Source organism: Pristiophorus japonicus, chromosome 11 (genome assembly GCF_044704955.1).
Source record: "Pristiophorus japonicus isolate sPriJap1 chromosome 11, sPriJap1.hap1, whole genome shotgun sequence".
Lineage (NCBI taxonomy): Eukaryota > Metazoa > Chordata > Chondrichthyes > Pristiophoridae > Pristiophorus > Pristiophorus japonicus.
Genome location: NC_091987.1, coordinates 70,490,965 through 70,506,553, shown reverse-complemented (window position 1 = coordinate 70,506,553; position 15,589 = coordinate 70,490,965). Strand labels below are relative to the sequence as shown.

The 15,589-nt window shown below is 42.3% G+C and overlaps 2 protein-coding genes across 5 annotated transcripts in view; one reads left to right on the top strand and one right to left on the bottom strand.

Annotated features, from left to right (window-relative positions):
* The window catches only part of wdr3 (WD repeat domain 3), a 57,437-nt gene extending 43,786 nt beyond the window's left edge, over positions 1 to 13,651 (bottom strand). Inside the window, exons 1-8 of one of the 4 annotated variants that reach the window (XM_070893510.1) lie at positions 13,534 to 13,618; positions 7,925 to 8,131; positions 7,496 to 7,705; positions 6,717 to 6,835; positions 5,551 to 5,629; positions 4,481 to 4,576; positions 1,264 to 1,359; positions 647 to 748 (exon numbers count right to left, since the gene is read on the bottom strand). In XM_070893510.1, the coding sequence (XP_070749611.1) occupies positions 647 to 748; positions 1,264 to 1,359; positions 4,481 to 4,576; positions 5,551 to 5,629; positions 6,717 to 6,835; positions 7,496 to 7,705; positions 7,925 to 8,095 (873 nt within the window). In that variant the 5' untranslated portion in view covers positions 8,096 to 8,131; positions 13,534 to 13,618. Of the gene's footprint in view, positions 1 to 646; positions 749 to 1,263; positions 1,360 to 4,480; positions 4,577 to 5,550; positions 5,630 to 6,716; positions 6,836 to 7,495; positions 7,706 to 7,924; positions 8,132 to 12,593; positions 12,648 to 13,533 lie in introns of those variants that run through there. The other 3 variants (XM_070893509.1, XM_070893511.1, XM_070893512.1) reach the window with 3 other exon arrangements.
* Positions 13,648 to 15,589, top strand: part of gdap2 (ganglioside induced differentiation associated protein 2) — a 59,547-nt gene continuing 57,605 nt past the window's right edge. Inside the window, exon 1 of the mRNA XM_070893513.1 lies at positions 13,648 to 14,341. Coding sequence (XP_070749614.1) covers positions 14,163 to 14,341 — 179 coding nt within the window. The 5' untranslated portion in view covers positions 13,648 to 14,162. The remainder of the gene's footprint in view (positions 14,342 to 15,589) is intronic.

The following is a 15,589-nucleotide window of genomic DNA, read 5'->3' as shown; positions in this document are numbered from 1 at the left end:
AGTTGAGTGGATGGTTTAAAGGGAAAGTGGTAAAGGTAGTAATGGGAGTAAGAGGTTGGTAGGAAAGGGGGCAGGGGAGATGAATGGGTAAAGGGACATGATGCACTTTGAATTTATTTTCAGTTGTTTGAGAGTCATCTGATTTCACAGAGCTGATTTAGAACAACAAACAGTTTAAGATCTGAACTCTGAAGACAACAAGGATTCTCAACCAGAATCTTGAGCATTACTACTGATCTAGAAAGAAATACTTGCATTTATATAGCAACTTTCAAATCCTCAGGATGTCTCAAAACACTTCACAGCCAATTAATTACTTTCTGAAATGCAGTCACTATTATTTTTGTAGGCAAAGGCTGCAATCAATTTGTGCAGTCATTTGTGAAAACGAGTTGAACAGTGATGTTGGTTGATCTCGCATTTATTTCAGAATTGAATTCAGATAAATTCGAGCACTTAGGTTACTGTATGTATAATACGTAGGTTTAGTCTGCCACAACTCAGAAATAATTAAAAATGTCAAATAATATGTCAAGCAATTTGCCGAAGTTAATCGACAGATTACTTTAAATGGCTGAATATTACAAAATTCAGCCCTATATGCTGGACATTCAATCAACACATTTATAAACATAATGATACTTACATGACAGGCAACAATTTTGTTACTGAGATCTGTTGCCAAGGAAACAACACGATCCCTGCCCTCCCTAAATAGAGAACCAATCTTCTGACAGGTCAGTACCCGCTGTAAAGACAATAGAAAAGGATTATAATCATTTTAAATTTTGCAAAATCAATAATTCCAAACTAGGAAGAGCATGACTTTCAACCAGGAGCCACACTAGTATAATACATCTCATCTAACTACCCAAAATCAAAATTGATCTTGGCACAGCTCCACAAAATAGCTGTGATTGGCCTTTCACCAACCACTTACATTTCAAATTGCTCATTTGTTTTTGCATTTCTAACTAAAATATATTTTTTAACCAACTTTAATGTTATGCCCACATGTCTTTGTCTTCAGAAAGCAATGTCTGGATCACATACAGATTCATGGTCTTCATTAGTATTGTTCTATAAATTTTTGCATGTTCAGATGAAGGGTGGGAGGAGTTAAGGCAAATTATTTGTTCTACTCTAACTTGTACAAGATTGAAATTTGGGGCGTATTTTAATACGTGATTCTGCTCTGTTCAGACTGATCTAGGTTGTGATTACTAAGGAACAGAAGACCATCGTCACAGAAGTAAGATTCACCTCCTCTGGATTTTCATTCAGCTCCTCTTCAGATATTTCAATGTTTTCTAAGCGACTCTTTGTCTTTTTCGCTTCTGGTTCTCCAGCTTCTTTCTCCTGAAAAATGACCCACATATACAAGATAAATAAAGTCTGCTTTGTGTATTTGTACACAGATAACTTGTCAAAGATTAATCCAACTGACCATGTCAGAACTACCACATTTAGGCCTCAATTGTGTCTCACAGAAGAAACATAATGAAGAATTTTAAATTTTGCAAAATCAGTAATACCAAACTAGGAAGAGCATGGCCTGTCCTTATTTAAGCTCACTGAATTGCCATAGCCCAGTGGACTGACTTTGATTCTTATCCTCATTTTTGGGTCCTCCAATGGCTTTGCTCCACTTTTCCTCAGTGATCTCAAGCTGCCCTCATCCACTTTCCAGACCACTGATATTCCTTGTTCTGTATTCCCTCCACTCTACCATTGGTGGCTGTTCCTTTAGTCACTAACGCCCTGCCCTCAGAAACTGCCTCCCCCAAATCGCTGCCTTTCTACCACCCTACCTTTCAAAGGTCTCCTAAAAATCCTTCTTGGAAGAAGAAAACAAATTTACGCAATTCACAAAATAATATCGTTTATATTTCTTGAACTTTCAGCACTATTCTGTTTATTTACTCTTCCTTAAACAAAGGGAAAGATAGAACAGTCAGAATAGCTACTCAAGTCTTGGTATTTTCTGTATTTTTACAATTTATTGGACTTTCAGTCCCTCCTGCTCAGTGTTTTTCACCACCCTGTAAAGCAATTGGAGACATATTTCTGTATCCGAGAACTGCTACAGAAATGTATGTTGTTGTTAAACTTTCCATAAACAACATGGGTATAAACAGCCTATCTGTAGTAACCAGCTAAAGATAGCTCCATCAACAAGTAGAATAGCCAAATATTATTATACCAACTCGTCTCCATCTTGAAAGTGCATCCTAAATGGGGGCATTATGTACTTATGTCACGGTAAGCTGCAACTGTGACTTTGCTGAAAGTAGAATTTAAGCATACCACAACTATAATACACTGAATGTTTCCAAGGAGCTTTCTAAATGCTGTCAAAAGAGAAATGTAAATATCACCCAGTGTGTCTCTAAGGATGATGGCAAATGTTAATCTTTGGTATAATAACATTAAATCAACTATTGAGATGATTTTCTTCTTCCAATAAATAATGGGACTGTATTTGCACTCAAATGGTGTAATCTGTAATAATGCATCCACAATGAATCCCTGTCATTTCAAAATAAAAACTGGAATTAAAGTTCTTACCTTCACAAAGTTTCATGTTTAAGTTATTAAATGATAAATAATAACTGAGATAATCTTCACATCAGTTCATGAGAAACAGATATTTATAACACAGGTTGCATCATTCGGCTGATGACATTAAACCCCACAAGAGTTATATTTAATCTCAGGGCTCAGACAGACAACAAAGCACAAACTTCAATCCTGCAGTTTACCTCATCTAAACCCATTAATGATATTACCACCACATAATGTAGTCCCATTCATCTATCAAGCTCCATGTAGCCTCCTGGAGCTCGTGGCAATATTATTCGGCAGTGGTGGCAACACAAAAGCTTCTCAATCTTCAGTGTAATTGTTGCACGGTGGTGGATTGATGGATTTAGCCCAGAGTAATAAAAGTGACAAGGGGGTGACATTTGTGAGGCAGTGACTATGATTATGAGGGAATCAATAAACTGGGGCGGTACCAATAGACTGGAAATGGGCTACCATGGTGCTCATTTTCAAAAAGGGTGAAAACAGATGCAGATAACTATAGACTATGTATTTTTACCTCAATACCCGGTAAACTAATGTGGAATTGGTCATCAAGAGTAAACTTGAGGATTACATGTATAATAATAACAGTAAACAGCAATCAACATGGATTCAGAAGGAAGCGATCCACTTGAAGAACCTCTTTGACCTTTGAGGAAGTGACATTCTAAGGGGACTGTGGAAAGTCCTGATATGTGGTGTAACTACACTTCCAAAAAGTATTCAACAGAGTTTCCCATGATAGGCTCAAATCTGTAGATTCAGGATAAACCTTGGGAATGGATGAAAAGTTGAAAGGGGAGATACAGTGGATACTTGTTGCAGCTGTTATGTGATGGGGGAGGGGGGTTGGGAGGAGTGCTGAACTGGTGCCTAAAAATTGGTATTGGGTCTACTACTGTTTCTATTTTACATTAATGACTTGGATTCAGAAACTCTATGCAAATTGGTCAGATGTGAAGATGATATCAAACTAGGAGGGCCTGTTGCTTCTGGATAAAATATGTAAGTTGGCAAAACAAAGCAGATAAAATTTAATAAAAAGTAAATTACTGCACCAAGGAAAAGGTGTGGGTAACATATTTCATAGATGGTGTCAAGATAGCTAGAGGTTGAATTAAGAAAGATCTAGAGGTTGAATTAGACTTAACATATCAAACCACTGAAGACAGGGCAGCAATCAACAGAGCAAATATTAGTCAAGGCAAAGATGGTCATGCCCCAACAGTTTAATGTTCCTGGCAGACCACACCTGGAGTACTGTGTATACTTCTGATCACAGAGACATAGAAGCGATATTCAAGCACTGGACGGAGTGGGAAGAGCCACAAAGTTGATCCGTAGTGCCAGAAGTCCGAGTTATGAGAGGACACTGGAGAATCTTTGACTGTTCAGCCTTGAAAGGGGACCAAGAGGTGATCTTATAGATAGTAAACTGTATGGAAAAGGTAAATTCAGAATAGTTCAAACTAAATTGCCAAGAGTAGGACAAGGGGTATAGGTTCAAACTAATAAAAGGCGAATTGAGGACTGATATCAGAGAGTTTTGCTTCATACAAAGAGTGATCAATACAGGGAATCCAGGTATAGCAGGGTAGACAAAAACCCTGGATCAATGAAGGGAAAAAAAGCTAGATCTGGTAATGGAGAAATTGCAGAGCCTGAAAGGATAAATTGAAATGGGCTGAAAGTCCACCCTCATACAAATTTATCTTGTGATTCCAACTATCCAAAACATAGTGTAATACGTTATGATATTCCTCCATAACAGGTATACGTAATAAAGCTATAATTAAAGACAACATTCACAGATGAAACAAACATAAGTATCAAAGAGACCAACATTTACAACTGATATTTTTACCTCAGTTTATGAATTTTAACAAGTTTTTACCTCATCCAGATAATGGATGTCCCACACCCTCAGTTCACTGTCAGATGATCCAGTCATTATTCGCTTTTCATCTGAAAGTAGCACAAAACCCCATACCTGGAGCAAATATAGAAAGCAACAGAATAACTATATTTATCAGTTTATTCAACAGAAAATGAAATTATTCTGCCCTGGTTCAAACAATCTGCATGTGGTACAGAACTGCATTCTAATTTAAGAAAATAATTTACAATATTTATTTACTAACAAAACAGGCTTCTACATTTATTCAATCTGAATGTGCTGGAATTTGTACAACCAGTTACCGTGCAAGAAATGGAGGTAAGTGACAAGACTGGCACTAATCTAAAACATTCCTACCGCATCAAAGAACTATAATAGTTACAACCTCCGAAATTGGGACTGAGGCCATTCCGGTTTTTGTGTTTTTCCGGATTTCGGAACAGAAATCCAATGTCCCGAATCCAGAAAGCCCTGGGCCGAGTTTCGGGTTTTTCCGGATTTCGGAGACAAAATCCGATGCCCCAAAATTTGGCTTGCAGCGCAACTGTAATTAGGGAAAAAAAAATGGCCAGTAAAAACCTGCATTGCAGCCCTTGGAACGAGAGCTGGTATGAAGACCTGCAAAAAAAGGTAAGTTAAAGTTTTTATTTTTTAATTCTGGCACAGCGATTCAATTGTTAAGTGTCTTGTGAATATTTTGCGATTTTTTTTTGGTGCATGTGAGTCTGTGCGTGTGGGGGGGAATTATTTACAGACTACTGATCAGAATACCGGTGTGCGGTTTTCGAAACATTCCGGTTTTTAGAACTCCAGATTTCAGAGGTTGTACCTGTAATTAAATGTTTCACTTTCTACTGGATCGGGAGCTACACGAACATGAATTAATATAATCAATGAGACCACAGAAGCAGTCTCAGTTGGAAGGCAAACATTACACTTGGGTGAACTCAAAACAAGGCAATAATCTGCTCAGACATCCAAGCACTCGCCAAATCTACTGCAAGGCCTATAATCACAGCAGTACGGCGCCAGAAACAAACAGAAATTATCAAAACAATGTGACTGACCTCGCTGCGATGACCAACCATGGTCTTGAAGCAATGTTGTGTATCCAAGTCCCACCACTTAACAAATGTGTCCTTAGAGCTAAAAGAAAAATAGAAAGAAATACTGAAGAAATATTGGAACTTATCCAGCTAATGGTCATAAACACGAGATTAAAATAATTCATTTATGTGATACTATGGAGCTACAGTGTTATAGAATAATTAATTGAAAATATTGGTGCTACTTCATTCAGTCAGTCACTTATGATCCAAATTTGAGTCTTACTACTCCACAGTACATTGTAGTGGCACTATGCCATCAGAATGGTCTTCGCTTATCATTCCTTTATTTTAATCCTTATACCTGTAATACAACCAGGTAAAATAAAAAAGGAAAATTCCATTCAACCTATCTTGCCCTTTTCATTTCAATCTAGATACATGATGTGCTTGGACTTTCTTAATCCCTCGCTTAGATCTTTCTCATGCGGGACACCATTCCCTGGCCATTACAGGCTGCATGAAACATTGTAACATTTTACTCAATAGCCTTCAAATTAATAAGGACAAATACACCAAGAGGAAAACTACAACCTGTTTGAGGATTTTCCCTTTCCATCAATCTATATAGTAAACTGTAACAAGAGAGAGTTCCACCCCACCTGAAACCATGCGATGTCCTCAGACCCATCTAGGTGATCAAAACTAATCCAGGAGATCACTCTGGCCCTGAATTCCCTGCAGTACCTACCTTCTGTAAGAGGTGATCTCTGCCGCAGCCAAAAACAAATCCAGCTCTCGCTTGAAGTAATTCAGCAAGTCCGCGTCCACCACACGAGACGGCCGCCTGCTCCTAAGGTCCATTCTCTGGGAATAGAACTACCTCCTGACATCTAACCTAGATCTAGCCTTACACACAACCTAAATGTGTGACCACTGGTCCCGCCTAACCTATTTAATTGAAATAAATTAATCACATAGCCTCTGAATTCAGAACTTGAAAAAAAAATACCACACCTCGCTCTGTCTACCTTTCTTGTTACAACCTTCAGGTTTTTGAAACACAAGCTTGGTTTCATCAATCACTTCTTACTGCTTTGTCCTGCCTTCTCTTTTACTCTCCAACCTTGGTCCACCAAAATGGTTTCTCAATTAAAAAAACAATTCCTCTTTCTCTGCTGTATTACCTTGAGACCAGGAAATTCCTGCCTTTCAGAAACACGGCATGTGTAATGGCATCTTTGTGCCCTTTCAGTCTGTATAATCCACTCTCATTGATAACATCCCAGATAATGATTTCTGTGTCCTGTGGGATAAGAAATGCAGAGATTCCCCTTCAAATCGAGTCACTTTCAATGATGATTTGATTAGCAGTAAAGCAGTTTCAATACAGACAACAGAAACCACTTATTGGGGAAATCAAAGGTTTCAAATGTAACAACCTGCACGTGGTTTGCAGAAAGTACAAAACAAAAGTTCCACAAAGTAGATTAAAATGTGCATTTGATTGGCACTGGCAGCTGCACAACAGGCGTATTTTCCTCATTGTTTGGGGATAAAGGATTGCCTGGGCAATCAGAGGAAAACCAAGTGGAGGGGGACAACATCTGCGCAATGGAGCCTCATCCAATTTTCCTCCACGCACAGCGATCATGCAGTTTACACACAAGTTCAAGCCTAAGTTCAATAAAAGGAAAATCTTCCCCCTCATTATCTCACTCTTTTAGCGAAGATGGTCTATTGCAACATTACATTGAGTGAACCATCACATTTTGTCACATTTATTAGCTATCTCATGGAGTGAGGGTGATATTGGAAGAAACAGCATTGCAGCCTACTGTATAGCATACCCAACTATGTGTAACACTGTTACTCAGTGCAAAATCTCACACAGTTCATCTTTCAACTCAACAGGCCCACATCTTCCTTCCCTTTAAAATAAAATCTGAAAAGAGTTTAACCTTACCTTTGACCCTGAAACCAGTCGTGCTCCAAGACTATCATAGCTGAGAGTTGTGACTGATGCTTTGTGCCCATTAAAGGTGACATTACTCTCCCCAGTCATTATATTGAATATGCGTATTGAGCCATCTTCATATCCAACCGCCAGGTAACGGCCATCAGGGGCAGAGCACAAGTAGGTTACTTCATGTTTAATGCCCTGAAGAATCGATATCTGTGGATACAACACACAGCAGGATGCTAAAACAAAACATATCACTACAATCTTCTCTGAAGGAACTTATTGAAAACCCAAACTAACAGAATTTGGACAAAGATCCAAGTAACATCCTTTTCCTTTTAGTGGACAGTAGTTTGGTACTACAAGTAATCACTCAATTTTATCACATATACACACACAAAAACATAAGTAAACCTACCAGGAGTTACTAACCTTCTCTCCTTTTCGAATATCCCAAATGAACACGTGCTCACAGGCAGCAACTGCCACGTACCGACCCTTCTCTCCTCGAAGCTGTACAAATACAATGTTTGCCTTTTGGCTTGCAATTATTCCAAAAACTGCACTGGCAGTGTAGCGTAAATACTGCTTTGTCAGCCCCATGGCAAGTGGCAAAGCTTAGCACAGCAATACAAAGATCTGATGAAACAAAAACAAGCAGTACAATGAAACCCAATACTTTGGTAATGTCCCAGTTTTCCCAACTACCAGCAAAGGAGAATTTTGATAACTATGTAGCTGAGAAATAAATTTAATTGGTGACTAATGTAACAATGGCCTTTCACCGTCTGTTAAATATTCATCTTTCTCTCACCCTCTCAACTCGCCCAATAGCCATGGAGTTCTTCAGTCAAATATTACCTGCCACTTGTCAACCCAAACCTGGATGTTGTCTATGTCCTGCTACAGGTTAATTCCAGTATTAGTAGTGTTTGGAGCTAAACACTATAGTCATCAGGGAACAGGCCAATTCCTAACTATAATGATGCAGGGAGGGTGATTAATGAAAAGGTTGAAGATGATTGGGTTGCGTATATGGCACTGAGGGACTTTAGCAGCAGTGTCCTGGGGCTGTGATGATTGATCTTCAACAAGCCCGACCATTTTCCAATGCATGAGATATAACTCCAGCCACTAAAACCTGTTTAAATAGATCATGCGTGCACTGAGATGAGACCTGCTCCCCCCACAGATCCTCACTCTCAATGATTATAAACAGGTTGCTCCTCGGCCCGCATGGCGACTCTTCAATCAACAGCATCTGAGCTCCAAGTGCATGGAGAGAGCGAACTATGAGACACAGGGTGCCCTAGAATTGAGAACTTATCCTGCACCATCCCAGGACCCGGGCAGAGAAACACAGAAAATAGGTGCAGGAGTAGGCCATTCGGCCCTTCGAGCCTGCACCACCATTTAATATGATCATGGCTGATTATGCAACTTCAGTACCCCATTCCTGCTTTCTCTCCATACCCCTTGATCCCTTTAGCCATAAGGGCCACACCTAACTCCCTTTTGAATATATCTAACGAACTGGCCTCAACAACTTTCTGTGGTAGAGGATTCCACAGGTTCACAATTCTCTGAGTGAAGATGTTTCTTCTCATCTCAGTCCTAAATGGCTTACCCCTTATCCTTAGACTGTGACCCCTGGTTCTGGACTTCCCCAACATTGGGAACATTCTTCCTGCATCTAACCTGTCTAAACCCGTCAGAATTTTATATGTTTCTATGAGATCCCCTCTCATTCTTCTAAATTCCAATGAATATAATCCTAGTCGATCCAGTCTTTCTTCATATGTCAGTCCTGCCATCCCGGGAATCAGTCTGGTGAACGTTCGCTGCACTCCCTCAATAGCAAGAATGTCCTTCCTCAGATTAGGAGACCAAACTGTGCACAATATTCAAGGTGTGGCCTCACCAAGGCCCTGTACAACTGCAATAAGACCTCCCTGCTCCTCCTCATCATCATCATAGGCAGCCCCTCAGAATTGAGGAAGACTTGCTTCCACTCCCAGTGAGTTCTCTGGTGGCTGAACAGTCCAATATGAGAGCCACAGACCCTGTTACAGGTGGGGCAGACATTCGTCGAGGGAAGGGGTGGGTGTGGCTAGTTTGCCGCACGCTCCTTCCACTGCCTGCGCTTAACCTCTTCGCGCTGAGACTCAAAGAACTCAACGCCCTCCTGGATGCACTTTCTCCACCTCGGGCGGTCTTCGGCCAGGGTCTCCCAGGTGTCAGTGGTGATGTCGCACTTTACCAGGGAGGCTTTGAGGGTGTCCTTGTAACGCTTCCGCTGCCCACCTTTGGCTCGTTTACCATGACGGAGCTCCGAATAAAGAATTTGCTTAGGGAGTCTCGTGTCTGGCACGCGAACTATGTGGCCTGCCCAGCGAAACTGATCGAGTGTGGTCAGTGCTTCAATACTGGGGATGTTAGCCTGGACGAGGACACTGATGTTGGTACGCCTGTCCTCCCAGGGGATTTGCAGGATCTTGCGGAGACATCGTTGGTGATATATCTCCAATGACTTGAGGTGCCTTCTATACATCGTCCATACCTCAGATCCATACAGGAGGGCGGGTATTACTACAACCCTGTAGACCATGAACTTGGTGGTAGATTTGAGGGCCAGGTTTTCAAACACTCTTTTCCTCAGATGGCCGAAGGCTGCACTGGCACCCTGGAGGCGATGTTGAATCTCCGCATCAATGTCTGCCTTTGCTGATAAGAGGCTCCCTGCTCCTATACTCAAATCCTTTCGCTATGAAGGCCAACATGCCATTTGCCTTTCTTCACTGCCTGCTGTACCTGCATGCCAACTTTCAATGACTGATGTACCATGACACCCAGGTCTCGTTGCACCTCCCCTTTTCAGAATCTGTCACCATTCAGATAATATTCTGCCTTCCTGTTTTTGCCACCAAAGTGGATAACCTCACATTTATCTACATTATACTGCATCTGCCATGCATTTGCCCACTCACCTAACCTGTCCAAGTCACCCTGCGGCCTCTTAGCATCCTCCTCACAGGTCACACTGCCACCCAACTTAGTGTCATCTGCAAACTTGGAAATATTACATTCAATTCCTTCGTCTAAATCATTAAAGTATATTGTAAATAGCTGGGGTCCCAGCACTAAACCTTGCGGTACCCCACTAGTCACTGCCTGCCATTCTGAAAAGGACCTGTTTATTCCTACTCTTTGCTTCCCGTCTGCCAAACAGTTATTTATCCACGTCAATACATTACATTGGTTTAATTTTGCACACTAATCTCTTGTGTGGGGCCTTGTCAAAAGCCTTTTGAAACTCCAAATACACCACATCCACTGGTTCTCCCTTGTCCACTCTACCAGTTACATCCTCAAAAAATTCTAGAAGATTTGTCAAGCATGATTTCCCTTTCATAAATCCATGCTGACTTCGACCGATCCTGTCACTGCTTTCCAAATACGCTGCTATTACATCTTTAATAATTGATGACAACATTGTTCCCACTACCGATGACAGGCTAACCGGTCTATGATTCCCTGTTTTCTCGCTCCCTGCTTTTTTAAAAAGTGCGGTTACATTAGCTACCCTCCAGTCCATAGGAACTGATCCAGAGTTTATAGAATGTTGGAAAATGACCACCAATGCATCCACTATTTCTCGGGCCACTTTCTTAAATACTCTGAGATGCAGACTATCAGGCCCTGGAGAGTTATCGGCCTTCAATCCCATCAATTTCCCTAACACAATTTCCTGACTAATAAGGATTTCCTTCAGTCCCTCCTTCGCGCTAGACCCTCGGTCCCCTAGTATTTCCGGAAGGTTATTTGTGTCTTCCTTAGTGAAGACAGAACCAAATATCAATTGGTCTGCCATTTCTTTGTTCCCCATTATAAATTCACCTGATTCTGACTGCAAGGGACCTACATTTGTCTTCACATATCTATAGAAGCTTTTGCACTCAGTTTTTATGTTCCCTGCAAGCTTACTCTCATACTCTATTTCCCCCCTCCTAATTCAACCCTTTGTCCTCCTATGTTGAATTTTAAATTTCTCCCAGTCCCCAGGTTTGCTGCTTTTTCTGGCCAATTTATTTGCCTCTTCCTTGGATTTAACACTATCCCTAATTTCCCTTGTTAGCCACCTTCCCTGTTTTATTTTTATGCCAGACAGGGATGTACAATTGTTGAAGTTCATCCATGTGCTCTTTAAATGTCTGCCATTGCCTAACCACCGTAAACCCTTTAAGTATCATTCGCCAGTGTATCCTAGCCAATTCACGTCTCATACCATCTAAGTTACCTTTCTTTAAGTTCAGGGCCCTAGTCTCTGAATTAACTGTGTCACTCTCCATCTTAATTAAGAATTCTACCATCTTATGGTCACTCTTCCCCAAGTGGCCTCGCACAAGATTGCTAATTAATCCTTTCTCATTACACAACACCCAGTCTAGGATGGCCAGCTCTCTAGTTGGTTCCTCGACATATTGGTCGAGAAAACCATCCCTTATACACTCCAGGAAATCCTCCTCCACCGTATTGCTACCAGCTTGGTTAGCCCAGTCTATATGTAGGTTAAAGTCGCCCATGATAACTGCTGTATCTTTATTGCACACATCCCTTATTTCCTGCTTGATGCCATCACCAACCTCACTACTACTGTTTGGTAGTCTGTACACAACTCCCACGAACGTTTTCTGCCCTCCTTTCCTCACCTTCAATCCTAACCATTCACTCCCTCACCTCACCCCTAACCATTCACTCCCCTCCCTCACCTCCCCCTAACAATAACCATTCACTTCCTCACCCCATTCTCACGAACCCCTCCCTCAGCTCACGCTGCTGCTCACTCCCTCTCTTCCTAACCTCACCATTCCCTCCCTCAGCTCACGCTGCTGCTCACTCCCTCTCTCCCTAACCTCACGCTGCTGCTCACTCACTCCCTCCCTTCCCTCACCATTCCCTCCCTCAGCTCACACTGTTGTTCACTCCCTTCCGCCCTTCCCTCACCTCACGCTGCTGCTCACTCCCTATTACCTCACCATTCGCTCCCTCAGCTTACGCTGTTTTTCACTCCCTCCCTTCACCATTCCCTCCCCAACCTCACCTCACGTTGATCTTCACTCCCTCACCTCACGCTGCTGTTCGATGCCGATCTGCTGCAATGCTTCGCGGACACACATTCAGCAGGCTTGATCAGACGATGACAGAGTGAGTGACCAGAAAATGCTGACTTGGGGGTTGTTTGAGTGTATTCCTAATGCATATTTAACTTAGCACACCGCGCACTTTACATTCTGATACTGCATACACATTTTAACCAATGTTCAGCAAAATACTTTAATCCTGCATTATATAAATATCACAATTGATATGCAAAAATTGACGAGGCCTATGCATTCGGAGTAAAATGTTGCTTTTAGAACTCTTATCTATTTTGATGTATGTCATTGTTATAGAATCATCACTTCATAGAAAGCAAACCTTTCCTGTAATGTGGTGACCAGAACTGTACACTGTACTCTAGCTGTGGCCTAACTAGTGTTTTATACAGTTCAAGCATAACCTGCCCTTGTATTCTGTGCCTATATTTAAATATTTTGCCATTTTATTTTATATTTTTCGATTGTAGTGTATGCTTTAGCCCCACATATAAAGACGAAACAAATTACTCATCCAGTGCAGCATTAGATTTTAAATTTTTATTGAAAAGCTGCTATTATATTACTGTTGAGACAAACCGGTGATTCGTAGGTTTGGGTGAAACTCAAGTTACCCAATCTCTCAGGAGTGGAGAAAATGAAAATCTTCAAATTGAACTAATAAAACTATCACATTTGTAAAATTGTTAATCAAGTCATTCCAGCTTTGTAAAAATGTAATGATTATGCCATTTGTCGTAAAAGTTTAATTCTACCACTAAACTATCATTATAAACATCTGGTATGATGACATTGATACTTTGCTCTTCCAGAAGTCATTAAAATTCCTTAATGCCCAAAAGAACCATTTTGGCTGCAGAGACTTGGACTTCCAGCCGAACGAACCTCCAATATGTGATTCTCAGAAACCGTCACCATCCATCGTCTTCATTGGACGTTGTGTGGACCTTCCCCCCGCCAGGCAGCGTCACCGCTGGGGCCTGATCCACCTGCTCAGCTGGTCGTGTCTGACCCGAGAGGAAATGACGTTGGCGCGGCCTTCCGGTAACGGTTGGTCAGCGGGATGCTGAGGCGCTCGTGGTCAGGCCGGGTTACAACACCGGGAGTCAGTGTAATCCGGATAGACAGCGAAGGACGGCAAGAGGAGCCCAGCCGTAGACGGACAGCCGGAGCCCCGCCTGACCGAGCCCCGGCCCGAAGCGGGGAAAAGGGCCCATCGGGGACGGAGTGACTCCAGGGGTCAGCGGAGAGGGTTTCACTCCACAAAGCCCCGCGGGCTCCCCGCAGGCCCCGTGTCATTACCTGGAGTGAACTCTGCGCCGCTTTTCTCACAGCCACAGTCTGTAATAATTTGCCTGACCTGGACAGCCGTGCATTCATCGCGGTATTGTGTAGGGAAAATACAGTTTGAACCTGAAACGGCTGCACGTTGAAGGGTCCCGGCACTTTCTCCTCGGTGGAAAGTGGCATTTTCTTTTTCTACACCTGTCTGCTGAGCCTTTGGGTTGTGCGACATGGACCCCCTCGGAGCCCGCTCCCCCATTGTGGACATTCAGACTTTACCCTGTTGGGCTAATCGCTCAGACAAGGCTGAGACTGGTTCGGGTGGAATCAGCAATGAAGTGAACTCCGGCTGTTCCATCTCCTCGCCTTTCCCTTACAGGAAAGATATTAACAACAAAGTTATTCTATGGTACGTATTACGGGTTTCATAGAATCATAAATTACGACACAAAAGGAGATCAAGTGTAGTTCGAAAAACAGCTATCCAGCCTAATCCCACCTTCCAGCACTAGTTTTGTAGCCTTATAGATCACTGCTCTTTAAGTGCACATCCAAGTACTTTTTAAATGCGATGAGGGTTTCAGCCTCTTGCACCCTTTCAGGCAGTGAGTTCCAGACTCCTCCTACCTTCTGGGTGGAAAAAACTTTTTCTCATCTCCTCTAATACTTCTACCAACTATAACTCTATGCCCCCTGGTTATTGACCCCTCTGCTAAGGGAAATAGGTCCTTCCTATCCACTCTATTTAGGCCCCTCATAATTTTATACACCTCACTTAAATCTCCCCTCAGTCTACTCTGTTCCAAAGAAAACAGCCCCAGCCTATCCAATCTTTCCTCATAGCTAAAATGTTCCAGTCCTGGCAACATGCTCGTAAATCTCCTCTGCACCCTCTCTAGTGCAATCACATCTCTCCTGTATTGTGACCAGAACTGTATGCAGTACTCAAGCTGTGGCCTAACTCGTGTTGTATAGAGTTAGAAAACATAGAAACATAGAAAGATAGGTGCAGGAGTAGGGCATTCGGCTCTTCGAGCCTGCACCGCCATTCGATAAGATCATGGCTGGTCATTCCTTCAGTACCCCTTTCCTGCTTTCTCTCCACGCTCCTTGATCCCCTTAACTATAAGAGCCATATCTAACTCCCTCTTGAATATATCCAGTGAACTGGCATCAACAAGTCTCTGTGGCCAGGGAATTCCACAGGTTAACAACTCTCTGAGTGAAGAAGTTTCTCCTCATCTCAGTCTGAAATGGCCTACCCCTTATCCTAAGACTGTGTCCCCTGGTTCTGGACTTCCCCAACATCGGGAACATTCTTCCCGCATCTAACCTGTCCAGTCCTGTCAGAATCTTATGTGTTTCTATGAGATCCCCTTTCATCCTTCTAAACTCCAGTGAAAAGAGGCCCAGTTGATCCAGTCTCTCCTCATATGACAGCCCAGCCATCCCTGGAATCAGTCTGGTGAACCTTTGCTGCACTCCCTCAATAGCAAGAACGTCCTTCCTCAGACTAGGTGACCAACACTATACACAATATTCCAGGTGAGGCCTCACCAAGGCCCTGTACAACTGCAGTAAGACCTCCCTGCTTCTATATTCAAATCACCTAGCCATGAAGGCCAACATACCATTTGCCTTCTTTACCGCCTGCTGT